The sequence below is a fragment of the Phasianus colchicus genome, chromosome 1 (assembly GCF_987193195.1).
Source record: "Phasianus colchicus chromosome 1, bPhaCol1.hap1.1, whole genome shotgun sequence".
In the NCBI taxonomy this organism is placed as follows: domain Eukaryota; kingdom Metazoa; phylum Chordata; class Aves; order Galliformes; family Phasianidae; genus Phasianus; species Phasianus colchicus.
In genome coordinates, this window is record NC_143436.1 from 93,204,952 (window position 1) to 93,232,538 (window position 27,587).

A 27,587-nucleotide genomic window follows, 5' to 3' on the forward strand; every position below is an offset into this window, starting at 1 on the left:
TCCTTGGGCATTATCAATAAATAAACTAATTCCTGACTCTAGTCCATGTAACAGTAATTTAAGGAGGAGGAGAGGGGTGGGTTCCTGTTATTCTCGGTTACTTAAAGACAGTTTCTTAGGTGCAGTCAGTTGCACATTTCAGAGCTCACAGGGAAGGAAGCTTGAGAGCAGTTTCATACTGTGACTTCAGATGCTATAAGAGATCATCTATGTTTCTGTCTCAATCTTGTATTTTCTCTTATTGCATTGTGTTGCACCGAGCATGTTCTGTCAACTGAAGAACAAACAATCATGACTCTTAAAGAGATCAAAAATAGTTCTGCTAGACCATTATGTAGTCTTCTTTTTTTGTTGCTTTTTTCCTTTTTTTGTTTTTTCAATTGGGAATTCCTGTGTGCCAAAACCCAAAACACAGACACTTTGGTCTTTCCTGTTTTTTGCTTTTTTTCAGTATTCTCCCAAGAGATAATCCTACACTGTATTTGTACATGACTGGCAATTCCTGCATTCTAGTGACTTTTAATTATCAATTTTTAATGCATTAGAAAGAGACAATAAAATTTCAGAGATTATATACTTATTTCACAAGTAATTAAATGGTAATGAAGAGAAAACAGATTCTGATAATTTTGCAAAGACTTAATTCTAGTTTATTTTTCAGCATAGATTTCTGACATCCCATATTGAAGACTCAGATCTAGGAAACGTAGAGTCCTTTTGTTCCTTTTCCAATAGAAGGTCCGTGGGTACTGGGGAGGTACTTGCTTATTTGTTTTATTGTGAGGTTGTTTGTTTGTTGAGGAGAAGTGTTAATAATGTGACCAAAAGGAACCAGTTAAGAAATGGAGGTTTCAAAGGACTGGAAGAAATACAGAGGAGGAAAGAAAACTCAATATTTTTGAAAGCAAGGAAGAGTTGGTTTTATGTTTTGATTGTCTTCAGCAAATGTTAGATTATAACAAAGTCATCCGCAAAGACAAAGCACCAGAGGCTTTTCTCTGAGTTCTGTGACCTCCCTTTAAAAATCTTAAGTTTAATTTCACAAAGATGGTGTCAAGCTGCTGTCTGGCTGAATACTACAGCTGTTTGCTTCTCTGGGTAGTGTTGCAAAGTAGTTCCGGGTTTTGGTTATGAAAGAGGTCTCAGATCACTTTCAGAAAACTCACAAATGCTGAAGTCCAATTTCTAGAGTTTTATTAAAACAGAGGAGTAGAATAGGTTTGCATGCAGAACAATCTGGAAAACTGGAAGTGTAGTAGCATTCTGAGCTGTGGTCTTCTGGAATACGAGCTACCTGCTCTGCAGCTGTATTCATCAAAGGTAATCAGTCATATGTTCCCTTTCCTATGGCACCTCATTTTTCACATGAAAATTTAAGAGATGCAGGCAAAAGGGACCAAAATCTGTGATACTGGTGGTGGAACCTGGAGCTGACTCAACTTAGACTGTGGGTTTTAGCATTTACTTTGTAAGACTGCAAGGTTTTATATTAGTCCTTGAAAGAAGTTGAAGGTTTTTCACTTTCATGGGCCTCCATTTAAAAATCTGAAGTTTAATTTCACAAAGATGGTGTCCAGCTACTGTCTGGCTGAATACTACAGCTGTTTGCTTCTCTGGGTAATGTTGCAAAGTAGCTCCGGGTTTTGGTTATGAAAGAGATCTCAGATGTAAGAAAAAAAAAAAAATGCACTGTTTAACTACTGCTATTAAAATAACAGAAGCTTGCAAGGGAGCAATCCAGGTAAATGTGGAACAGTGAACTTTTAGCTTGGAGTGATTTTGATTTCTGTGTTGTGATGTGAAGTACTTCTGTTCCACTACTTCCCCATCTCTCTTCAGGTAAAATCTTTGATTCTGCTGTCATTGGTGTCAGTGCTTTGATATTTACTTCATCTAGAACAAGGAAGCCAGATAGTTGATACTATTCCTGATATTTCATGCAGTCCTGCATAACCTCATGTATATAATATCGAATTTGATGTAAATAGGATACTGCAGTTATGGAAAAAAGTTTCTGAGACAAGGTATACACGTGTTTATCTTTGTCTATTTTCATAGTTTTGTAATAAAAATGTTAACTTGGAAACAAGACTGACCCAGTTATTCACCTAAATTAATCCCCAGTGAAATTAACTAGAGGAATTTCGGCTGAACACGTAGAAATTTCAGTCTCCCTTAAATCAGAAGAAGGAAATTATTCATTGTTGCCTGTTTGCTTATGAATTGGTTTGCTTACACATAGGAAAGCCAAATTATTTTCAAGTACAAAGGAGCCCTTGGGAATCTTTCTCATTTTCCTGTACTTAACAGACTTCCAGAAATTTGAAATTATAAAATTTTTTTAGTGTTGCTCTTGTCAGGTTTTCAGCATGTCAGTTCCCTGCCATGCTGTGAGATCCTCCCTTCATTAAATACTTGGGGGTTGATCTTTAGCTTACTGTTGTTGCATTTTCCTTTGAGCAGTGTGCCACAAGAATATTGCAGCACAGTGGTTGTTATGGTGGAGGGAAAAAAAATGCATTAGACCTAGATTTGTACAACTCTGATAAATCTAGGTCAAACAGCATAGTCTTTGCTCAGTACTTATTCAGGCAAAACTCCCATTGGCTTTAACAAGAGTTTTGCCTGACGAGGCACTGTGGGATTTTGCCCTTAGTATCTAAAATATTTGATCTGTTCTTAGCACTTCGGAAGCATTTGAGAAACACATCGTATGCGTTGTCCTTGACTGCCCCGCTGTGGTTGTATCATCTTTGATTTAAAAGGTGGCAGAATCTTCTGTCTCCACATGTAGCATGTCTTCACTGTGAGAGTTTGAAAAAGAGAGGGGAGGAAGAAAATCAAAAGACCTTTTATGCATCTCTTATTTAAAATAATACCAAGATCTCTGTGCATTAATTCTATATATTGCTGCACAAAAAAGGATGTGTTTATTTTTGATTCCTTTTTCCTCTTCCTTCTACTCCAGAACTCGATCTTTCCCATTTTCAGCTGTGGGTTTTTTAAGTGGATGGGGGAGAAGAACCTTTTCTCTTAACAAGTCTTCTTTTTCTTCTCCTATAAAATGTTTCACAGATTCGTATCTCTCCTTACACCTCATGAAGCTTTAGGTTCACAGTTTGAATACAGGTGAGGTGAATGAGGTGAAAAAACTCAGTAGTTCCACTTTATTTTTTTTTCCCATTTTTGAAGAAGGCATTACATTATGAGGTCAATTAAACATGTTCAAGAAACATGCAGTATTTGGAAATAAAGAATGGCATATGAAGACATAAAATCGTATAGCAGAACTGGTTTATATCTTACTGTTACAGCGGTTGGAATAGATGATCTTTAAAGGTCCCTTCCAACCCAAACCACTCCATGATTCTATGAATATGGTTTTGCTTACTGCCTTTTTTTAATATTTTTTCTAAATGAACTAAGCTGTAGTGCACTTTGAGATGAGTGTTGGCCTCTACTATAACACCACACCACTAACTGCTTATATTTTTACTGAAACTACCTCTGTTTTTACTCACAGTGCATTACTATCATTTCTCCTTCTCTTCTCCATTTTCACTGTATTTTCATTTGTAGCAAGCCTCACTGAGACTATCACATTTTTTTCCACCAGGCACTCTGCTTTTCTTTTAAACTCCCTCTTGAAGATCAGCACCTGAGGTTTTAATGAAAACCTTTTTGAATAAACATGCAATCACCCTACTCTTTACTTTAAAAAAATCTTTCGGAAAATCTCATAATAAATACATTGCTCATTTCTTTAGAATTTTCTTATCGAGGCTGAATAGCCTCATAATCTTCAGAGTTTCTGCTGAAATAGTTCTAATTGTGGGTAAACTGGTATTCAGTGTGAGCAGTTATCCTGAGCATCCAGTAGGTTTTTTCTCTCACTGTAGCACTCACTGACAGCACAGAAGTATATATGGTAAACAGTCAGATGTAGCCTGAAAACATACTGCATCCATTTCTCTGAAATGAGGAAGCTGGTAACAATATGTTGACAATTAAGAAATACTTACTTCTTTGCTTTTCATTTGTATGCTATCATCATTCATCTGATCTCTGATGCTTTTGTGCCCAAACTCTGCAACTCAGCCATTACATTGAACTATTTCTCATATTTCAGCCTATTTAACAGTGTCTTATTCTAAAACAGAGAGGCTGTTGAAATCCTGTAGGGATACTCCCAAACATAGAAAAGTAGTGCTATTGATTAAACCCTTAGGCAGACGTTCTCTGATTATATTCATTTTCTTCCATATAACTGTGGCATCCAGCAGCCCAATCCTTTCTAAGTTGTGTGTCAGTGAATGAATATTGCCCAATCGCTGTTCCTGCATTTGTATCTCGTGGTTAATGTACTTAATTAAGGCACATTACTATGAATTGACCATTTAATTTCTCAATAAATTCTTAAAGATATCATTAACATCATAAAATTTCCCAATCTGAATAGATACCCTTCAACCTTTAATTTAACAAACAGGAATAATTAATTCAGGCTGCTAAATAATAAATGTGAGTACATCTTTAAGAAGATGTCCTTATATAAAGTTGAATTTTGTCTTCTGTCCCTTGCTTCAATTTTTGATGTAACTTTCTCAGGCATAGCTGTTTGGCTAATTTTTTTTTTCTTATAAGTTTAGTACTTTACCACAGGAATTCAAATAATTCAGCTGTGTTTTAAAAGTAAGCAGTTCCTGTGCTGGGCTGGGATTTACTCAGGATGCTTTTCAAATGTCCAGATGTTGGTTATGAGTGGAAAAGTATTCGCAGTAGTTCAGGAAGCCTGACCTTCTTAATTTGTCAATGCATTTTGCAATGGAACTTATTTTTTGAAATGAAAAAAAAAAAAAATACTGGTCTTCTTGGTTTTACCAAGTCTTTTGGATGTTGTTTTGTTTTTCTGTGAAGCCTAGCACAAGAGGGATCACCCTGTGGCTGCATGAACTCCTGTGCTGCAAGTCATATATTTGGGGGGATTCCCTTTGGACAGTCTTAAAACTACAACTTTGATTCATTCAATAGAAGAATCAATAGCTATCAGTAGTTTGATAAAAGGCAGGTGGCGAAGTCCTTTGTGCCTTTGTTTCTCAATCCTGTTTGCTTCAGTGTCTCTATACCTTTCTATTCTTAACTTGCTGTGCAAGTCAGACACACATTACTCTCTTTTTCCTCCTTAATGCATGCATTTTGTGAGTGGCTGGTTTCTTCAGTAGTTTTCCCTAATTCATTAGGGATTGCATTAAGCAAAAGTGAGTGTCCAAATATGCAAATTTTTGCTGTCGGTGCAGTTTGAGTTCAAAATCTATATCGCTTCTTTTGATATATAATGACCGCAGTAACAAGCCTTGGCATAACACTGCTGGTTACATCCAAAAGTAGTAATTCTGCTATGTTCTTCTCACAGTTAAGGCACGCTGATTTAAACACCTGTTATACCTATTGCTATGTGTCATTCATTCAATACATTCCCACTTGACATAGCTGGACAGGTAACCACCAAGTACTTGGCAAACAGGAAGATTAAAAGGGAACTATTTCATATTTCATATTCAGAGAAGCAGAGAGCTTCCAAACCTGTTAAAAAGCAGTTTCCCAACTCCATATATTATACAAGAACTACATTGTGCTCTAACCATGCTATCAGATATTAGAAATAAGTGGTAACAGTAAAAAAAATATACTAGGATGGTGTGAACATAATACAGATCAGTAATTCTAAAGTACAAAACTAACAAGTGTACGATAAATATGATAACCGAATCTGATACTTAATGCCAAACATGCCAAACTGAAAATGCACAGGTAAGTGGAATAAACAGCTCCAGTTCTTTTCAGTGGTCATGCCATTAGGTGACTATATGATTAAGATAGCTCAAGACCTATGATCTATGTTCTTACAAGACATTTGTCCTCTCCAGAACTTATTTTTAAGGAAATAAGTTCGGCTTTTGGGATTCTCTCTTCTCCCCTCATCTGCCTTCTTTACTGACCAGACAGAAGTAAGATGGACATTCTCTACATTGGACAGTCAGAAGGGCAGAGAGGCAGAGAGCAAGCAGAAAGACAAGGAACAATTGAATGCTGTTCTTTGGCTGAGTTCAGCTGAAAGAGATAATCGTTATTTAAACTCCAAAAGTCACTTATAGGGACATCCCATCAATTCTACCATCACATTTAATAATCTAATTCTGACATAACTTGAATAAATTATAACCCACCGTTGATTTCAAAAACTGGAAATTCTTTCCAGAATTAAAAAAATGTTTGCTTGTTTCTAATAAACCTACAGAACACTTAGCTTCCATCAGAAATAAATCTATGAATAGCATTTGTGCCTTAATTAGAAAAGGTTAATGTTTTTTTGTATACATTCTTGGTATTACTGTCATCCATAGGCTAGTAATCCTGCATAGTTATGTATGTGACAGAATAATCTTCAGTTTAATATCATGGAATCATAGAATCACACGGTTGGAATGGACGTACAAGATCATCTAATCCAACCATCCTCCTATCTATTACTCCTAACTATTACTACCCACTAAGATACTAAACCATATCTCGTAGTTTCTCATCCAGACGCCTCCTGAACACCACCAGGGATGGAGACTCCACCACCTCCCTGGGCAGGTCATTCCAGTGCCTGACCACTCTCTGAGAGAAAAAGTTTTTCCTTATATCGCACCTAAATCTCCCCAGGTGCAACTTGTGACCATTTTCTAACTAACTACTACCTGCTGGGCACGGGCCTATAGCCAGTTCTTTATGCAGAGAAGAGTACACCCGTCCAGGCCACGGGCAGCCAGTTTCCCCAGGAGAATACACATGAGAGACTGTGTCAAAGGCTTCACTGAAGTCTAGGGAGACTGCCCCAACAGCCTTTCCCTCATCTACCAATCATCTGGTCACCCAGATGATCATAGAAGGAGATGAGGTTGGACCAGCACAACCTGCCTTTCATGAACCCGTGCTGGCTAGGCCCGATCCCCTGGACGCCATGCACGTGCCATGTGATCTCGCCAAGAGGATTTGCTCCATAACTTTCCCTGGTACCGAGGTCAGGGAGAGCAGAGGAGTGCAGCGATGTGGCCATGTTTGTGACAGTGTGCGGTGATGTGGCCGTGTTTGTGACAACATGCAGTGATGTGGCTGTGTTTGTGACAGCAGCAAATGAGTCACAATGGAGGGTGGGGCGGGGGTGTCAGGAGCTGTAATAGAGGCAGCGCTGTGGCACTTTGCCCTAGGCCTTCAGTGAGTGCGGTACGCACCTGCTAGTGGCTAGCGGCTATGGCTCGGGTGGTCTTCATCACCCTGGCGGTTATTGCAATCATCTTTTCGGCAATTCACCTGACGCATATCAATACGCTGCTCTACGGCTTCATTTGGTGCTTCAGGAAAACAGAATATTTGCCAGAGAGCAGCAGCTTTATTTGGATCTGTGCTGCGATCCTAGTCGCCTTCCTTAAGCCCCTTTTCTACCTCACAAAAGTGGGTCGGAGGGGGTTCATCACCCTGGCATTTATGGGAATCGTCCTTTTGGGAATTCACCTCATGCGTGGCAATATGCATGAGCACGTTTGGCTGCACATGGAGCATCTGAGTCGGGACATGGCTCAGCGAGTGCCCAACATGGTGCAGGGGATCCAGTGGCAGAGCTGGGCGGCCAAGAGAGCCCTGCTCTTTTCTGCCCTGCAGCAGTGGCAGATCTGGGCCTTTCCCGGCGTCTTTATCCTGCTCTTCGGCTTCCTGTGGTGCATCAGGAAAACAAAATATTTGCCAGGAAGCAGCAGCATTATTCGGATCTGTGCTGTGATCCTTGTCACCGTCCTGAAGGTCTTCGTCATGAAAGTGGCTCGGATGGTCTTCGTCCACCTGGCATCAATCGGAATCGTCCTTTTGGGAATTCACCTCATGCGTGGCGACATGTATGCGAATGTTCGGCTGCATGTGGAGCCTGTGAGTCGGGACATGGCTCAGCGAGTGCACAACATGGTGCAGGGGATCCAGTGGCAGAGCTGGGCGGCCAAGGGAGCCCTGCTCCTTGCTGGCCTACAGCACTGGCAGATCTGGGCCATTCCCGGCGTCTATATCCTGCTCTTCAGCTTCCTGTGGTGCATCGGGAAAACAAAATATTTGCCAGGAAGCAGCAGCATTACTTGGATCTGTGCTGCGATCCTTGCCGCCTTCCTGAAGATCTTCAACTTTGTCATGAAAGTGGCTTGGATGGTCTTCGTCCACCTGGCATTGATCAGAATCATCCTTAAGGGAAGCCACCTCATGCGTGGCAACCTGTATGAGAATGTTCAGCTGCATATGGAGCATCTGAGTGAGGACATGGCTCAGCGAGTGCACAACATGGTGCAGGGGAGCCAGTGGCAGAGCTGGGCGGCCAAGGGAGCCCTGCTCTTTTCTGCCCTGCAGCAGTGGCAGATCTGGGCCTTTCCCGGCATCTATGTCCTGCTCTTCGGCTTCCTGTGGTGCATCGGGAAAACAAAATATTTGCCAGGAAGCAGCAGCATTACTTGGATCTGTGCTGCGATCCTTGCCGCCTTCCTTAAGACCTTCATCTTTTTCATGAAAGTGGCTCGGATGGTCTTCATCCACCTGGCATCGATCGGAATCGTCCTTTTGGGAAGCCACCTCATGCGTGGCGACATGTATGAGAATGTTCGGCTGCATATGGAGCACCTGAGTCAGGGCATGGCTCAGCGAGTGCCCAACATGGTGCCGGGGAGCCAGTGGCAGAGCTGGGCTGCCAAGGGAGCCCTGCTCTTTTCTGCCCTGCAGCACTGGCAGATCTGGGCCTTTCCCGGCATCTATGTCCTGCTCTTCGGCTTCCTGTGGTGCATCGGGAAAACAAAATATTTGCCAGGAAGCAGCAGCATTACTTGGATCTGTGCTGCGATCCTTACCGCCTTCCTTAAGACCTTCATCTTTGTCATGAAAGTGGCTCGGATGGTCTTCGTCCCCCTGGCATCGATCGGAATCGTCCTTTTGGGAAGCCACCTCATGCGTGGCGACATGTATGAGAATGTTCGGCTGCATATGGAGCACCTGAGTCAGGGCATGGCTCAGCGAGTGCCCAACATGGTGCCGGGGAGCCAGTGGCAGAGCTGGGCGGCCAAGGCAGCCCTGCTCTTTTCTGCCCTGCAGCACTGGCAGATCTGGGCCTTTCCCGGCATCTATGTCCTGCTCTTCAGCTTCCTGTGGTGCATCGGGAAAACAAAATATTTGCCAGGAAGCAGCAGCATTACTTGGATCTGTGCTGCGATCCTTGCCGTCTTCCTTAAGCCCTTCTTCCTCGTCACAAAAGTGGCACGTATGCTGGCCTGTGGCAGCAGCAGCCAGAAAATGTCCAGAAACGAGGAGGAGGACGACCATGAGGAAGAGGACAGTGACTCAGACGACGCGTGGGACCTGGGCAGAGTTTGGGCCGACAACACCGAGTGGCCAGCACCGTACATGGCCAACAAGTGCCAGCTGGTGGAGGAGCTGGTGGATGACCTTCTGCGCACCTGCCGAGGACAAACCTGCCACAGCTTCACGCCCCGGCTGCAGCCGGCCATTGGGGTCTGCATCTCTGAAGAATGGAATGCCCACGATAAGAACATCATCTACCACCTGCTCGTGCCCATGAGGCCTCCCCCCGGGCACGCCTTCCGTGTGGAGCTGGACGACGTGGAGACGACAGCAACGAATAAGTCCTGTCTGCGCGTGCAGCTGGAGTGCACCTGCACAAGGGAGCAGCTGCTGGGGGACATGCTCTGCTTTGTGCACCACGATCAGGAGGAGCTGAGAGAAAAACAGGAGCCCAGCTTGCTCGACACCTTCTGCACGGGCCCCTATCTGCACGTGGAGAAAAGCACGCTCTGGCTCCAGGACCAGGTGAAAGCAGCCTGGAGGTGTCTGCCTCAGTCGCGTGACTGCCGCCTGGAGCTGCTGCCCTCCAGCCACTCATGCAAGATGCAGCTGACCACCCTCTCCAACTACACCTTCAACATCGAGATGACTCTTGGGGTGCAGCTTGATGAACCGGACACATTCCTGAGCTTTGAGTAGGCTCAGGATACGTTTCTGTGTTCTTCTCTGTTTCATTCTTTCAAAGTATGTCATTCTCTTACTTAAATAAATTGGCTATATTCTTAACATCAGCGCTCCTCGTGTAAGAGTTTTCTTTTTTGTGTCTATAACACAAATCAACACCTAAGAGTAGTTTTGCTTTGAACATGGCTTTTTTTCAATCTGTTATTTATCGCTAAGGCTCTTTTCCGCAGCTGCCTTTTGTTTCTGGTAGGTAGGAATATGTTCAATAGCATCAAGGCATGTTCAGTACCACTGAGATGAGGACTCAGGAGGAGCTTGATGTCTCGGGAACTTTGCTGAGCATCGAGTAGGCTGAAGCCAGCTGCGCCAGCAGCATGGTGCGGCCAGAAAACTGCGCTGAGGCGGACATACAGATTGCCAGGCATACGGCCAGGCACGCCCAGCACCCCAGCTTCTACCTCAACTGTCTGCGGACCTGCAGTTGTCTGCTGGTGGGCACAGCTTTTAAGCATCCCAAGCCCAGAAGGTGGTTGTGATTCGCCACCTGACAACCATAGCCCTCTGAAGCCTGGAGCAAGAGGACTTGCCCCTGTGGCTGGATGGCCTCCTGTGGCACTTCTGCTGCTGCCTGCAGAAGGAATACCTCAATTGCTTCCTCTTATGAAATGAGAGGGTGATATTTTTTTTCTATGATTTGCAGCTGTAGAATGAGGAGGAAGTCAACAGGCAATCCTTCAGAGCATCTTGGAATGTCAAGAAACCCTCTTAGACCATTTCTTATTTGCGTAATTGAGCTACGTCTTCCTTCTATTAGTTTCTGACTGTGCAACCTTACATTTTCTTTGACAGAATTTTCAGTATGTTATATATATTAATCTTTAGCCAACTAGTGGAAATCATAGGGAATTTTCTGCAGTTTCCCTTTGGCTTCAGGCTTAGATAAGTGCTGAATTTCCTAGATTAATAGTAACCTTTTTCCATGCACTAATCTGAAAAGCTCTTGGCCCTAATTTGTAGCCTACACTAGAGTGTAAGTTGGCGCATTCCTGTTCATGCTTCTGCAGTACTACTTCACCAGTGAAGCACGTGCATCATGCTTCTCAAGAGTTAGTCTCTGCACCATGTTGCATTCTGTTGTAGACATGCTGTTGCACAGTATTGCCAGCTGAAACAGGAAGGCACACTTAATGCAGCATAAATGGATTATTTGGTATAAGCAATACAATTTTCCTGAACAACCTAGTCTAGAAAATGAAAAAACTTTCTATGATCCTTTTAGTCTCTTGATCATGTCGCCTTTGTTCTTAGCATTTCAACATTATAATAAGGTGAGGTATGGAAAAAGAGCAAGTAGAAAGATACATCTAACAGCTGTGACTAACAAAAGGAATATATTCCACTGTAACTGTATTACTTCTGAAATTTGCTTAATTCATAGAATAATGGGGGAAAAAAAAACCTTACACCACAATGCACTGTAAATTATTCAACAAAAGTAAAGCATGCTGCGTGTGCAAGCTTTCTCTTCAGAGTCTTTTCTAAATAGGAGCTGCAAAGATTCATGAAACTGTCATGCTCATAAATGATCTGGCAGATCTGCTGCGCTCTTGACAGAAAAATATTGGGATCTATAGCTTCAGCGATTTGTTGAGTTTTTAATATGTTTGCTTCTTTCTAATAAACCTACAGAACACTCAGCTTCCATCAGAAATAAATCTATGAATAACATTTGTGCCTTAATTAGAAAAGGTTAATGTTTTTTTGTATACATTCTTGGTATTACTGTCATCCACAGGCTAGTAATCCTGCATAGTTATGTATGTGACAGAATAATCTTCAGTTTAATATCATGGAATCATAGAATCACACGGTTGGAATGGACGTACAAGATCATCTAATCCAACCATCCTCCTATCTATTACTCCTAACTATTACTACCCACTAAGATACTAAACCATATCTCGTAGTTTCTCATCCAGACGCCTCCTGAACACCACCAGGGATGGAGACTCCACCACCTCCCTGGGCAGGTCATTCCAGTGCCTGACCACTCTCTGAGAGAAAAAGTTTTTCCTTATATCGCACCTAAATCTCCCCAGGTGCAACTTGTGACCATTTTCTCGCATCCTATTTGTTGCCTGGGAGAAGAGGCCGAACCCCTCCTCATCACAACCTCCCTTCAGGAAGCTGTAGAGTGCAGTGAGGTCTCCCTTGAGCCTTCTCTTCTCCAGACTAAATAATCCACATGTGAAACGCAAGATTTGCACATCACTTCAATCCCCAGAACCATTAAGCCTACAGGAAGTAAAGGAGAGTGTCCGACTTGCGGGATAGAGCATTGCACAAGAAGGCTGTGCATACTGACTTGAAGACTTGGGAGCCTTTTGCTGAAATATTTCCTTATGTCAAGAGGTCCAGTTCTTATCAAGAGCCAGTATGCACTGTGCTCCAAGGGGAGCTTAGGGATGAAAAAAAAAGAAATGAACAGAAAGGGGGATATTTTCCGGATTTTTACGTAACTTTATTGGACCGGTCGCTCTGTGGCTAAGTTTTGTTTTTTAAGAAAGCAAATGTATGTGAATGTGGTTGCAGGTGTGGATTTAACTTTTTGTTCCTGAACACGTCTACCTTCTGTTCCATCTCACACGCCTGGAAAGGAACCCTTTTAAGGAGTACCTTTGCCAGTGCAAAGAGTAGGGGACAGTCACTTTATTCGGACTGTGTTTTAAAAGCGGTACATACATGGTGGGTTGACCTTCGCTGTGCACACCATGCTACCCTCTCTCTTCCCGTCCTCAGCAGGGAGAAAATATGATGAAACAGCTTGTGGGTTGAGATATGGACAGGGAGATCTCTCACCATCACAGTTACCATCACAGCTTTTGGAAGATGAATTCAATTTATTGCCAGTTAATGACAGGGTTGAACATTGAAAACTAAAAGCCAAGCTAAAAATGCTTTTCTCCTTCAACCTCTACTCTCGAGGCTCAATTTTACACTTGAAACTTCAACCTCCTCCCCTCAAGATGAGCAGGACGGACTGGGAATGGGGCTGTGGTCAGTCCTTAATGCTTCATCTCTGCTGCTCCTCCATGGTCTCTGTCTTCCCCCATGAAGGATGCTGCTGAAGCTGGAAGTGATCCTGCATGAGCTTCCCACAGGCTGCAGCTCTCCCAGCACTGCCCCAGCACGGCTTTGAGCCCTGGGTATACCTGTCAGGCACTCCTCCACACGGTTTCCCAATATGTGGCAGCTCTCCCAGGCCTCCGGCCCCACTGCAGGCTGCTCTCCACAGGCTGCAGCTCCAGCCCAGGCCTGCTCCATGTGCTTTGGCCTCCTCCAGGCCTCATCCATTGCTGCACCGTGGGCTCTCCTTCATGGCTGAGCATGGAGATCTGCCCTGCGCAGTGCCCATGGGCTGCAGGGGGACAGCCTGCTCCACCATGTGGAGCAGAAATGGCTGTAGAGACGTTTAATGCCTTCCTCACACTATCTTCAACACTGATGGTGAGCTCTGGGAAACGCAGACACATGAGTTGGAGGACTGTGACTGTGATAAGAATAAACCCGCAGACAGCCCCAAACTTGCGTAGGATTTGCTGCTGCAGCTGGATGCATACAAATCTACGAGGCCCACACGGGTTCATCCCGTGGAACTCCAAGGAGCTCCATAGGACTCCATTTTAGGGCCAGTTGTCTTCAATGTTCTCATACCACGTCTTGCAGCACCTCATCCAGATGGCTCTTGAACACCACCAGGGACAGTGACTCCACCACCTCCCTGGGCAGGCCATTCCAGTGCAGGCCATTCCAGAGACACCACTCTCTGACAGAAAGAGTTTTTCCTTATATCTCATCTAAATCTTCCTTATATCTCGTCTAAATCTCCCCAGGCACAACTTGTGGCCATTTCCTGCCTGGGAGAAGAGGCCAATCCCTTCTTCATCCCAGCCTCCCTTCAGGAAGTTGTAGAGAGCAGTGAGTTCTCCCCTGAGCCTCCTCTTCTCCAGACTCAACAATCCCAGCTCCCTCAGCCACTCCTCAGAAGACTTGTGCTCCAGGCCCCTCACCAGTTTCTTTGTCCTTCTCAGGACACGCTCCGGGGCTTTGATGTCTTTCTAGTAGTGAGGGGCCCAAAACTGAACACAGTACTCGAGGTGCGGCCTCACCAGAGCTGAATAAAGGGGGATGATTACCTCTCTGCTCCTGCTGACCACACTAATTCTAATGCACTGGCCCTCTTGGGCACATGGGCACACTGTCGGCTCACGTTCAGCCAAGTATGGACCAACGCCCCCCAGGTCCCTTTCCTCTTCACAGTCATCCAGCCCCTCTGCCCTGAGCCTATAGCGCTGCACGGGGTTACTGTGGCCAAAGTGCAGGACCTGGCACTTGGCCTTGGTGAACCTCATCCCATTCACCTCAGCACAGCGATCCAGTCTATCCAGACCCTCTCAAAGGCCTCCCTACCCTCAGGCAGATCGACAGTACCTCCCAGCATAAAGATATTAAACAAGATGGGCCCCAGTACCGACCCCAGGGGGACACCACTTGTAACGGGTCACCGGCTGGCCTTAACTCCACTAACTACTACCTGCTGGGCACGGGCCTATAGCCAGTTCTTTATGCAGAGAAGAGTACACCCGTCCAGGCCACGGGCAGCCAGTTTCCCCAGGAGAATACACATGAGAGACTGTGTCAAAGGCTTCACTGAAGTCTAGGGAGACTGCCCCAACAGCCTTTCCCTCATCTACCAATCATCTGGTCACCCAGATGATCATAGAAGGAGATGAGGTTGGACCAGCACAACCTGCCTTTCATGAACCCGTGCTGGCTAGGCCCGATCCCCTGGACGCCATGCACGTGCCGTGTGATCTCGCCAAGAGGATTTGCTCCATAACTTTCCCTGGTACCGAGGTCAGGGAGAGCAGAGGAGTGCAGCGATGTGGCCGTGTTTGTGACAGTGTGCGGTGATGTGGCCGTGTTTGTGACAACATGCAGTGATGTGGCTGTGTTTGTGACAGCAGCAAATGAGTCACAATGGAGGGTGGGGCGGGGGTGTCAGGAGCTGTAATAGAGGCAGCGCTGTGGCACTTTGCCCTAGGCCTTCAGTGAGTGCGGTACGCACCTGCTAGTGGCTAGCGGCTATGGCTCGGGTGGTCTTCATCACCCTGGCGGTTATTGCAATCATCTTTTCGGCAATTCACCTGACGCATATCAATACGCTGCTCTACGGCTTCATTTGGTGCTTCAGGAAAACAGAATATTTGCCAGAGAGCAGCAGCTTTATTTGGATCTGTGCTGCGATCCTAGTCGCCTTCCTTAAGCCCCTTTTCTACCTCACAAAAGTGGGTCGGAGGGGGTTCATCACCCTGGCATTTATGGGAATCGTCCTTTTGGGAATTCACCTCATGCGTGGCAATATGCATGAGCACGTTTGGCTGCACATGGAGCATCTGAGTCGGGACATGGCTCAGCGAGTGCCCAACATGGTGCAGGGGAGCCAGTGGCAGAGCTGGGCGGCCAAGAGAGCCCTGCTCTTTTCTGCCCTGCAGCAGTGGCAGATCTGGGCCTTTCCCGGCGTCTTTATCCTGCTCTTCGGCTTCCTGTGGTGCATCAGGAAAACAAAATATTTGCCAGGAAGCAGCAGCATTATTCGGATCTGTGCTGTGATCCTTGTCACCGTCCTGAAGGTCTTCGTCATGAAAGTGGCTCGGATGGTCTTCGTCCACCTGGCATCAATCGGAATCGTCCTTTTGGGAATTCACCTCATGCGTGGCGACATGTATGCGAATGTTCGGCTGCATGTGGAGCCTGTGAGTCGGGACATGGCTCAGCGAGTGCACAACATGGTGCAGGGGATCCAGTGGCAGAGCTGGGCGGCCAAGGGAGCCCTGCTCCTTGCTGGCCTACAGCACTGGCAGATCTGGGCCATTCCCGGCGTCTATATCCTGCTCTTCAGCTTCCTGTGGTGCATCGGGAAAACAAAATATTTGCCAGGAAGCAGCAGCATTACTTGGATCTGTGCTGCGATCCTTGCCGCCTTCCTGAAGATCTTCAACTTCGTCATGAAAGTGGCTTGGATGGTCTTCGTCCACCTGGCATTGATCAGAATCATCCTTAAGGGAAGCCACCTCATGCGTGGCAACCTGTATGAGAATGTTCAGCTGCATATGGAGCATCTGAGTGAGGACATGGCTCAGCGAGTGCACAACATGGTGCAGGGGAGCCAGTGGCAGAGCTGGGCGGCCAAGGGAGCCCTGCTCTTTTCTGCCCTGCAGCAGTGGCAGATCTGGGCCTTTCCCGGCATCTATGTCCTGCTCTTCGGCTTCCTGTGGTGCATCGGGAAAACAAAATATTTGCCAGGAAGCAGCAGCATTACTTGGATCTGTGCTGCGATCCTTGCCGCCTTCCTGAAGATCTTCATCTTTGTAATGAAAGTGGCTCGGATGGTCTTCATCCACCTGGCATCGATCGGAATCGTCCTCAAGGGAAGCCACCTCATGCGTGGCGACATGTATGAGAATGTTCGGCTGCATATGGAGCACCTGAGTCAGGGCATGGCTCAGCGAGTGCCCAACATGGTGCAGGGGAGCCAGTGGCAGAGCTGGGCGGCCAAGGGAGCCCTGCTCCTTGCTGGCCTACAGCAGTGGCAGATCTGGGCCTTTCCCGGCATCTATGTCCTGCTCTTCGGCTTCCTGTGGTGCATCGGGAAAACAAAATATTTGCCAGGAAGCAGCAGCATTACTTGGATCTGTGCTGCGATCCTTGCCGCCTTCCTTAAGACCTTCATCTTTTTCATGAAAGTGGCTCGGATGGTCTTCGTCCCCCTGGCATCGATCGGAATCGTCCTTTTGGGAAGCCACCTCATGCGTGGCGACATGTATGAGAATGTTCGGCTGCATATGGAGCACCTGAGTCAGGGCATGGCTCAGCGAGTGCCCAACATGGTGCCGGGGAGCCAGTGGCAGAGCTGGGCTGCCAAGGGAGCCCTGCTCTTTTCTGCCCTGCAGCAGTGGCAGATCTGGGCCTTTCCCGGCATCTATGTCCTGCTCTTCGGCTTCCTGTGGTGCATCGGGAAAACAAAATATTTGCCAGGAAGCAGCAGCATTACTTGGATCTGTGCTGCGATCCTTGCCGCCTTCCTTAAGACCTTCATCTTTGTCATGAAAGTGGCTCGGATGGTCTTCGTCCCCCTGGCATCGATCGGAATCGTCCTTTTGGGAAGCCACCTCATGCGTGGCGACATGTATGAGAATGTTCGGCTGCATATGGAGCACCTGAGTCAGGGCATGGCTCAGCGAGTGCCCAACATGGTGCCGGGGAGCCAGTGGCAGAGCTGGGCGGCCAAGGCAGCCCTGCTCTTTTCTGCCCTGCAGCAGTGGCAGATCTGGGCCTTTCCCGGCATCTATGTCCTGCTCTTCAGCTTCCTGTGGTGCATCGGGAAAACAAAATATTTGCCAGGAAGCAGCAGCATTACTTGGATCTGTGCTGCGATCCTTGCCGTCTTCCTTAAGCCCTTCTTCCTCGTCACAAAAGTGGCACGTATGCTGGCCTGTGGCAGCAGCAGCCAGAAAATGTCCAGAAACGAGGAGGAGGACGACCATGAGGAAGAGGACAGTGACTCAGACGACGCGTGGGACCTGGGCAGAGTTTGGGCCGACAACACCGAGTGGCCAGCACCGTACATGGCCAACAAGTGCCAGCTGGTGGAGGAGCTGGTGGATGACCTTCTGCGCACCTGCCGAGGACAAACCTGCCACAGCTTCACGCCCCGGCTGCAGCCGGCCATTGGGGTCTGCATCTCTGAAGAATGGAATGCCCACGATAAGAACATCATCTACCACCTGCTCGTGCCCATGAGGCCTCCCCCCGGGCACGCCTTCCGTGTGGAGCTGGACGACGTGGAGACGACAGCAACGAATAAGTCCTGTCTGCGCGTGCAGCTGGAGTGCACCTGCACAAGGGAGCAGCTGCTGGGGGACATGCTCTGCTTTGTGCACCACGATCAGGAGGAGCTGAGAGAAAAACAGGAGCCCAGCTTGCTCGACACCTTCTGCACGGGCCCCTATCTGCACGTGGAGAAAAGCACGCTCTGGCTCCAGGACCAGGTGAAAGCAGCCTGGAGGTGTCTGCCTCAGTCGCGTGACTGCCGCCTGGAGCTGCTGCCCTCCAGCCACTCATGCAAGATGCAGCTGACCACCCTCTCCAACTACACCTTCAACATCGAGATGACTCTTGGGGTGCAGCTTGATGAACCGGACACATTCCTGAGCTTTGAGTAGGCTCAGGATACGTTTCTGTGTTCTTCTCTGTTTCATTCTTTCAAAGTATGTCATTCTCTTACTTAAATAAATTGGCTATATTCTTAACATCAGCGCTCCTCGTGTAAGAGTTTTCTTTTTTGTGTCTATAACACAAATCAACACCTAAGAGTAGTTTTGCTTTGAACATGGCTTTTTTTCAATCTGTTATTTATCGCTAAGGCTCTTTTCCGCAGCTGCCTTTTGTTTCTGGTAGGTAGGAATATGTTCAATAGCATCAAGGCATGTTCAGTACCACTGAGATGAGGACTCAGGAGGAGCTTGATGTCTCGGGAACTTTGCTGAGCATCGAGTAGGCTGAAGCCAGCTGCGCCAGCAGCATGGTGCGGCCAGAAAACTGCGCTGAGGCGGACATACAGATTGCCAGGCATACGGCCAGGCACGCCCAGCACCCCAGCTTCTACCTCAACTGTCTGCGGACCTGCAGTTGTCTGCTGGTGGGCACAGCTTTTAAGCATCCCAAGCCCAGAAGGTGGTTGTGATTCGCCACCTGACAACCATAGCCCTCTGAAGCCTGGAGCAAGAGGACTTGCCCCTGTGGCTGGATGGCCTCCTGTGGCACTTCTGCTGCTGCCTGCAGAAGGAATACCTCAATTGCTTCCTCTTATGAAATGAGAGGGTGATATTTTTTTTCTATGATTTGCAGCTGTAGAATGAGGAGGAAGTCAACAGGCAATCCTTCAGAGCATCTTGGAATGTCAAGAAACCCTCTTAGACCATTTCTTATTTGCGTAATTGAGCTACGTCTTCCTTCTATTAGTTTCTGACTGTGCAACCTTACATTTTCTTTGACAGAATTTTCAGTATGTTATATATATTAATCTTTAGCCAACTAGTGGAAATCATAGGGAATTTTCTGCAGTTTCCCTTTGGCTTCAGGCTTAGATAAGTGCTGAATTTCCTAGATTAATAGTAACCTTTTTCCATGCACTAATCTGAAAAGCTCTTGGCCCTAATTTGTAGCCTACACTAGAGTGTAAGTTGGCGCATTCCTGTTCATGCTTCTGCAGTACTACTTCACCAGTGAAGCACGTGCATCATGCTTCTCAAGAGTTAGTCTCTGCACCATGTTGCATTCTGTTGTAGACATGCTGTTGCACAGTATTGCCAGCTGAAACAGGAAGGCACACTTAATGCAGCATAAATGGATTATTTGGTATAAGCAATACAATTTTCCTGAACAACCTAGTCTAGAAAATGAAAAAACTTTCTATGATCCTTTTAGTCTCTTGATCATGTCGCCTTTGTTCTTAGCATTTCAACATTATAATAAGGTGAGGTATGGAAAAAGAGCAAGTAGAAAGATACATCTAACAGCTGTGACTAACAAAAGGAATATATTCCACTCTAACTGTATTACTTCTGAAATTTGCTTAATTCATAGAATAATGGGGGAAAAAAAAACCTTACACCACAATGCACTGTAAATTATTCAACAAAAGTAAAGCATGCTGCGTGTGCAAGCTTTCTCTTCAGAGTCTTTTCTAAATAGGAGCTGCAAAGATTCATGAAACTGTCATGCTCATAAATGATCTGGCAGATCTGCTGCGCTCTTGACAGAAAAATATTGGGATCTATAGCTTCAGCGATTTGTTGAGTTTTTAATATGTTTGCTTCTTTCTAATAAACCTACAGAACACTTAGCTTCCATCAGAAATAAATCTATGAATAACATTTGTGTCTTAATTAGAAAAGGTTAATGTTTTTTTGTATACATTCTTGGTATTACTGTCATCCACAGGCTAGTAATCCTGCATAGTTATGTATGTGACAGAATAATCTTCAGTTTAATATCATGGAATCATAGAATCACACGGTTGGAATGGACGTACAAGATCATCTAATCCAACCATCCTCCTATCTATTACTCCTAACTATTACTACCCACTAAGATACTAAACCATATCTCGTAGTTTCTCATCCAGACGCCTCCTGAACACCACCAGGGATGGAGACTCCACCACCTCCCTGGGCAGGTCATTCCAGTGCCTGACCACTCTCTGAGAGAAAAAGTTTTTCCTTATATCGCACCTAAATCTCCCCAGGTGCAACTTGTGACCATTTTCTCGCATCCTATTTGTTGCCTGGGAGAAGAGGCCGAACCCCTCCTCATCACAACCTCCCTTCAGGAAGCTGTAGAGTGCAGTGAGGTCTCCCTTGAGCCTTCTCTTCTCCAGACTAAATAATCCACATGTGAAACGCAAGATTTGCACATCACTTCAATCCCCAGAACCATTAAGCCTACAGGAAGTAAAGGAGAGTGTCCGACTTGCGGGATAGAGCATTGCACAAGAAGGCTGTGCATACTGACTTGAAGACTTGGGAGCCTTTTGCTGAAATATTTCCTTATGTCAAGAGGTCCAGTTCTTATCAAGAGCCAGTATGCACTGTGCTCCAAGGGGAGCTTAGGGATGAAAAAAAAAGAAATGAACAGAAAGGGGGATATTTTCCGGATTTTTACGTAACTTTATTGGACCGGTCGCTCTGTGGCTAAGTTTTGTTTTTTAAGAAAGCAAATGTATGTGAATGTGGTTGCAGGTGTGGATTTAACTTTTTGTTCCTGAACACGTCTACCTTCTGTTCCATCTCACACGCCTGGAAAGGAACCCTTTTAAGGAGTACCTTTGCCAGTGCAAAGAGTAGGGGACAGTCACTTTATTCGGACTGTGTTTTAAAAGCGGTACATACATGGTGGGTTGACCTTCGCTGTGCACACCATGCTACCCTCTCTCTTCCCGTCCTCAGCAGGGAGAAAATATGATGAAACAGCTTGTGGGTTGAGATATGGACAGGGAGATCTCTCACCATCACAGTTACCATCACAGCTTTTGGAAGATGAATTCAATTTATTGCCAGTTAATGACAGGGTTGAACATTGAAAACTAAAAGCCAAGCTAAAAATGCTTTTCTCCTTCAACCTCTACTCTCGAGGCTCAATTTTACACTTGAAACTTCAACCTCCTCCCCTCAAGATGAGCAGGACGGACTGGGAATGGGGCTGTGGTCAGTCCTTAATGCTTCATCTCTGCTGCTCCTCCATGGTCTCTGTCTTCCCCCATGAAGGATGCTGCTGAAGCTGGAAGTGATCCTGCATGAGCTTCCCACAGGCTGCAGCTCTCCCAGCACTGCCCCAGCACGGCTTTGAGCCCTGGGTATACCTGTCAGGCACTCCTCCACACGGTTTCCCAATATGTGGCAGCTCTCCCAGGCCTCCGGCCCCACTGCAGGCTGCTCTCCACAGGCTGCAGCTCCAGCCCAGGCCTGCTCCATGTGCTTTGGCCTCCTCCAGGCCTCATCCATTGCTGCACCGTGGGCTCTCCTTCATGGCTGAGCATGGAGATCTGCCCTGCGCAGTGCCCATGGGCTGCAGGGGGACAGCCTGCTCCACCATGTGGAGCAGAAATGGCTGTAGAGACGTTTAATGCCTTCCTCACACTATCTTCAACACTGATGGTGAGCTCTGGGAAACGCAGACACATGAGTTGGAGGACTGTGACTGTGATAAGAATAAACCCGCAGACAGCCCCAAACTTGCGTAGGATTTGCTGCTGCAGCTGGATGCATACAAATCTACGAGGCCCACACGGGTTCATCCCGTGGAACTCCAAGGAGCTCCATAGGACTCCATTTTAGGGCCAGTTGTCTTCAATGTTCTCATACCACGTCTTGCAGCACCTCATCCAGATGGCTCTTGAACACCACCAGGGACAGTGACTCCACCACCTCCCTGGGCAGGCCATTCCAGTGCAGGCCATTCCAGAGACACCACTCTCTGACAGAAAGAGTTTTTCCTTATATCTCATCTAAATCTTCCTTATATCTCGTCTAAATCTCCCCAGGCACAACTTGTGGCCATTTCCTGCCTGGGAGAAGAGGCCAATCCCTTCTTCATCCCAGCCTCCCTTCAGGAAGTTGTAGAGAGCAGTGAGTTCTCCCCTGAGCCTCCTCTTCTCCAGACTCAACAATCCCAGCTCCCTCAGCCACTCCTCAGAAGACTTGTGCTCCAGGCCCCTCACCAGTTTCTTTGTCCTTCTCAGGACACGCTCCGGGGCTTTGATGTCTTTCTAGTAGTGAGGGGCCCAAAACTGAACACAGTACTCGAGGTGCGGCCTCACCAGAGCTGAATAAAGGGGGATGATTACCTCTCTGCTCCTGCTGACCACACTAATTCTAATGCACTGGCCCTCTTGGGCACATGGGCACACTGTCGGCTCACGTTCAGCCAAGTATGGACCAACGCCCCCCAGGTCCCTTTCCTCTTCACAGTCATCCAGCCCCTCTGCCCTGAGCCTATAGCGCTGCACGGGGTTACTGTGGCCAAAGTGCAGGACCTGGCACTTGGCCTTGGTGAACCTCATCCCATTCACCTCAGCACAGCGATCCAGTCTATCCAGACCCTCTCAAAGGCCTCCCTACCCTCAGGCAGATCGACAGTACCTCCCAGCATAAAGATATTAAACAAGATGGGCCCCAGTACCGACCCCAGGGGGACACCACTTGTAACGGGTCACCGGCTGGCCTTAACTCCACTAACTACTACCTGCTGGGCACGGGCCTATAGCCAGTTCTTTATGCAGAGAAGAGTACACCCGTCCAGGCCACGGGCAGCCAGTTTCCCCAGGAGAATACACATGAGAGACTGTGTCAAAGGCTTCACTGAAGTCTAGGGAGACTGCCCCAACAGCCTTTCCCTCATCTACCAATCATCTGGTCACCCAGATGATCATAGAAGGAGATGAGGTTGGACCAGCACAACCTGCCTTTCATGAACCCGTGCTGGCTAGGCCCGATCCCCTGGACGCCATGCACGTGCCGTGTGATCTCGCCAAGAGGATTTGCTCCATAACTTTCCCTGGTACCGAGGTCAGGGAGAGCAGAGGAGTGCAGCGATGTGGCCGTGTTTGTGACAGTGTGCGGTGATGTGGCCGTGTTTGTGACAACATGCAGTGATGTGGCTGTGTTTGTGACAGCAGCAAATGAGTCACAATGGAGGGTGGGGCGGGGGTGTCAGGAGCTGTAATAGAGGCAGCGCTGTGGCACTTTGCCCTAGGCCTTCAGTGAGTGCGGTACGCACCTGCTAGTGGCTAGCGGCTATGGCTCGGGTGGTCTTCATCACCCTGGCGGTTATTGCAATCATCTTTTCGGCAATTCACCTGACGCATATCAATACGCTGCTCTACGGCTTCATTTGGTGCTTCAGGAAAACAGAATATTTGCCAGAGAGCAGCAGCTTTATTTGGATCTGTGCTGCGATCCTAGTCGCCTTCCTTAAGCCCCTTTTCTACCTCACAAAAGTGGGTCGGAGGGGGTTCATCACCCTGGCATTTATGGGAATCGTCCTTTTGGGAATTCACCTCATGCGTGGCAATATGCATGAGCACGTTTGGCTGCACATGGAGCATCTGAGTCGGGACATGGCTCAGCGAGTGCCCAACATGGTGCAGGGGAGCCAGTGGCAGAGCTGGGCGGCCAAGAGAGCCCTGCTCTTTTCTGCCCTGCAGCAGTGGCAGATCTGGGCCTTTCCCGGCGTCTTTATCCTGCTCTTCGGCTTCCTGTGGTGCATCAGGAAAACAAAATATTTGCCAGGAAGCAGCAGCATTATTCGGATCTGTGCTGTGATCCTTGTCACCGTCCTGAAGGTCTTCGTCATGAAAGTGGCTCGGATGGTCTTCGTCCACCTGGCATCAATCGGAATCGTCCTTTTGGGAATTCACCTCATGCGTGGCGACATGTATGCGAATGTTCGGCTGCATGTGGAGCCTGTGAGTCGGGACATGGCTCAGCGAGTGCACAACATGGTGCAGGGGATCCAGTGGCAGAGCTGGGCGGCCAAGGGAGCCCTGCTCCTTGCTGGCCTACAGCACTGGCAGATCTGGGCCATTCCCGGCGTCTATATCCTGCTCTTCAGCTTCCTGTGGTGCATCGGGAAAACAAAATATTTGCCAGGAAGCAGCAGCATTACTTGGATCTGTGCTGCGATCCTTGCCGCCTTCCTGAAGATCTTCAACTTCGTCATGAAAGTGGCTTGGATGGTCTTCGTCCACCTGGCATTGATCAGAATCATCCTTAAGGGAAGCCACCTCATGCGTGGCAACCTGTATGAGAATGTTCAGCTGCATATGGAGCATCTGAGTGAGGACATGGCTCAGCGAGTGCACAACATGGTGCAGGGGAGCCAGTGGCAGAGCTGGGCGGCCAAGGGAGCCCTGCTCTTTTCTGCCCTGCAGCAGTGGCAGATCTGGGCCTTTCCCGGCATCTATGTCCTGCTCTTCGGCTTCCTGTGGTGCATCGGGAAAACAAAATATTTGCCAGGAAGCAGCAGCATTACTTGGATCTGTGCTGCGATCCTTGCCGCCTTCCTGAAGATCTTCATCTTTGTAATGAAAGTGGCTCGGATGGTCTTCATCCACCTGGCATCGATCGGAATCGTCCTTTTGGGAAGCCACCTCATGCGTGGCGACATGTATGAGAATGTTCGGCTGCATATGGAGCACCTGAGTCAGGGCATGGCTCAGCGAGTGCCCAACATGGTGCAGGGGAGCCAGTGGCAGAGCTGGGCGGCCAAGGGAGCCCTGCTCCTTGCTGGCCTACAGCAGTGGCAGATCTGGGCCTTTCCCGGCATCTATGTCCTGCTCTTCGGCTTCCTGTGGTGCATTGGGAAAACAAAATATTTGCCAGGAAGCAGCAGCATTACTTGGATCTGTGCTGCGATCCTTGCCGCCTTCCTTAAGACCTTCATCTTTGTCATGAAAGTGGCTCGGATGGTCTTCGTCCCCCTGGCATCGATCGGAATCGTCCTTTTGGGAAGCCACCTCATGCGTGGCGACATGTATGAGAATGTTCGGCTGCATATGGAGCACCTGAGTCAGGGCATGGCTCAGCGAGTGCCCAACATGGTGCCGGGGAGCCAGTGGCAGAGCTGGGCTGCCAAGGGAGCCCTGCTCTTTTCTGCCCTGCAGCACTGGCAGATCTGGGCCTTTCCCGGCATCTATGTCCTGCTCTTCGGCTTCCTGTGGTGCATCGGGAAAACAAAATATTTGCCAGGAAGCAGCAGCATTACTTGGATCTGTGCTGCGATCCTTGCCGCCTTCCTTAAGACCTTCATCTTTGTCATGAAAGTGGCTCGGATGGTCTTCGTCCCCCTGGCATCGATCGGAATCGTCCTTTTGGGAAGCCACCTCATGCGTGGCGACATGTATGAGAATGTTCGGCTGCATATGGAGCACCTGAGTCAGGGCATGGCTCAGCGAGTGCCCAACATGGTGCCGGGGAGCCAGTGGCAGAGCTGGGCGGCCAAGGCAGCCCTGCTCTTTTCTGCCCTGCAGCAGTGGCAGATCTGGGCCTTTCCCGGCATCTATGTCCTGCTCTTCAGCTTCCTGTGGTGCATCGGGAAAACAAAATATTTGCCAGGAAGCAGCAGCATTACTTGGATCTGTGCTGCGATCCTTGCCGTCTTCCTTAAGCCCTTCTTCCTCGTCACAAAAGTGGCACGTATGCTGGCCTGTGGCAGCAGCAGCCAGAAAATGTCCAGAAACGAGGAGGAGGACGACCATGAGGAAGAGGACAGTGACTCAGACGACGCGTGGGACCTGGGCAGAGTTTGGGCCGACAACACCGAGTGGCCAGCACCGTACATGGCCAACAAGTGCCAGCTGGTGGAGGAGCTGGTGGATGACCTTCTGCGCACCTGCCGAGGACAAACCTGCCACAGCTTCACGCCCCGGCTGCAGCCGGCCATTGGGGTCTGCATCTCTGAAGAATGGAATGCCCACGATAAGAACATCATCTACCACCTGCTCGTGCCCATGAGGCCTCCCCCCGGGCACGCCTTCCGTGTGGAGCTGGACGACGTGGAGACGACAGCAACGAATAAGTCCTGTCTGCGCGTGCAGCTGGAGTGCACCTGCACAAGGGAGCAGCTGCTGGGGGACATGCTCTGCTTTGTGCACCACGATCAGGAGGAGCTGAGAGAAAAACAGGAGCCCAGCTTGCTCGACACCTTCTGCACGGGCCCCTATCTGCACGTGGAGAAAAGCACGCTCTGGCTCCAGGACCAGGTGAAAGCAGCCTGGAGGTGTCTGCCTCAGTCGCGTGACTGCCGCCTGGAGCTGCTGCCCTCCAGCCACTCATGCAAGATGCAGCTGACCACCCTCTCCAACTACACCTTCAACATCGAGATGACTCTTGGGGTGCAGCTTGATGAACCGGACACATTCCTGAGCTTTGAGTAGGCTCAGGATACGTTTCTGTGTTCTTCTCTGTTTCATTCTTTCAAAGTATGTCATTCTCTTACTTAAATAAATTGGCTATATTCTTAACATCAGCGCTCCTCGTGTAAGAGTTTTCTTTTTTGTGTCTATAACACAAATCAACACCTAAGAGTAGTTTTGCTTTGAACATGGCTTTTTTTCAATCTGTTATTTATCGCTAAGGCTCTTTTCCGCAGCTGCCTTTTGTTTCTGGTAGGTAGGAATATGTTCAATAGCATCAAGGCATGTTCAGTACCACTGAGATGAGGACTCAGGAGGAGCTTGATGTCTCGGGAACTTTGCTGAGCATCGAGTAGGCTGAAGCCAGCTGCGCCAGCAGCATGGTGCGGCCAGAAAACTGCGCTGAGGCGGACATACAGATTGCCAGGCATACGGCCAGGCACGCCCAGCACCCCAGCTTCTACCTCAACTGTCTGCGGACCTGCAGTTGTCTGCTGGTGGGCACAGCTTTTAAGCATCCCAAGCCCAGAAGGTGGTTGTGATTCGCCACCTGACAACCATAGCCCTCTGAAGCCTGGAGCAAGAGGACTTGCCCCTGTGGCTGGATGGCCTCCTGTGGCACTTCTGCTGCTGCCTGCAGAAGGAATACCTCAATTGCTTCCTCTTATGAAATGAGAGGGTGATATTTTTTTTCTATGATTTGCAGCTGTAGAATGAGGAGGAAGTCAACAGGCAATCCTTCAGAGCATCTTGGAATGTCAAGAAACCCTCTTAGACCATTTCTTATTTGCGTAATTGAGCTACGTCTTCCTTCTATTAGTTTCTGACTGTGCAACCTTACATTTTCTTTGACAGAATTTTCAGTATGTTATATATATTAATCTTTAGCCAACTAGTGGAAATCATAGGGAATTTTCTGCAGTTTCCCTTTGGCTTCAGGCTTAGATAAGTGCTGAATTTCCTAGATTAATAGTAACCTTTTTCCATGCACTAATCTGAA

The 27,587-nt window shown here is 47.7% G+C and overlaps 4 protein-coding genes and 1 long non-coding RNA gene across 12 annotated transcripts in view; 4 read left to right on the top strand and 1 right to left on the bottom strand.

Annotated features, from left to right (window-relative positions):
* Positions 1–27,587, top strand: part of EPHA6 (EPH receptor A6) — a 515,780-nt gene that overhangs the window by 440,391 nt on the left and 47,802 nt on the right. The window lies entirely within an intron of this gene.
* LOC149919858 (uncharacterized) overlaps positions 698–27,587 on the bottom strand; it is a 41,296-nt gene continuing 14,406 nt past the window's right edge. The window contains exons 2-3 of the long non-coding RNA XR_016472051.1: positions 3,522–3,658; positions 698–2,804 (exon numbers count right to left, since the gene is read on the bottom strand). This is a non-coding gene — a long non-coding RNA (uncharacterized LOC149919858). The remainder of the gene's footprint in view (positions 2,805–3,521; positions 3,659–27,587) is intronic.
* LOC149919859 (uncharacterized) lies at positions 4,857–10,160 on the top strand. The gene has a single exon (XM_090152456.1). It carries the CDS (start codon positions 7,297–7,299, stop codon positions 10,066–10,068), a length of 2,772 nt encoding a protein of 923 aa, XP_090008582.1. The 5' UTR covers positions 4,857–7,296; the 3' UTR covers positions 10,069–10,160.
* On the top strand, positions 11,824–18,430 carry LOC149919860 (uncharacterized). The gene has a single exon (XM_090152436.1). It carries the CDS (start codon positions 15,201–15,203, stop codon positions 18,336–18,338), a length of 3,138 nt encoding a protein of 1,045 aa, XP_090008562.1. The 5' UTR covers positions 11,824–15,200; the 3' UTR covers positions 18,339–18,430.
* LOC149919861 (uncharacterized) lies at positions 20,112–26,700 on the top strand. Its single transcript, XM_090152445.1, has one exon. The coding sequence runs from the start codon at positions 23,471–23,473 to the stop codon at positions 26,606–26,608; it is 3,138 nt and encodes a 1,045-aa protein (XP_090008571.1). The 5' UTR covers positions 20,112–23,470; the 3' UTR covers positions 26,609–26,700.

Bases quoted from the DNA above. Each gene is read 5' to 3' on its own strand.
- LOC149919859 (XM_090152456.1), top strand. From the start codon at position 7,297: ATGGCTCGGGTGGTCTTCATCACCCTGGCGGTTATTGCAATCATCTTT.
- LOC149919860 (XM_090152436.1), top strand. From the start codon at position 15,201: ATGGCTCGGGTGGTCTTCATCACCCTGGCGGTTATTGCAATCATCTTT.
- LOC149919861 (XM_090152445.1), top strand. From the start codon at position 23,471: ATGGCTCGGGTGGTCTTCATCACCCTGGCGGTTATTGCAATCATCTTT.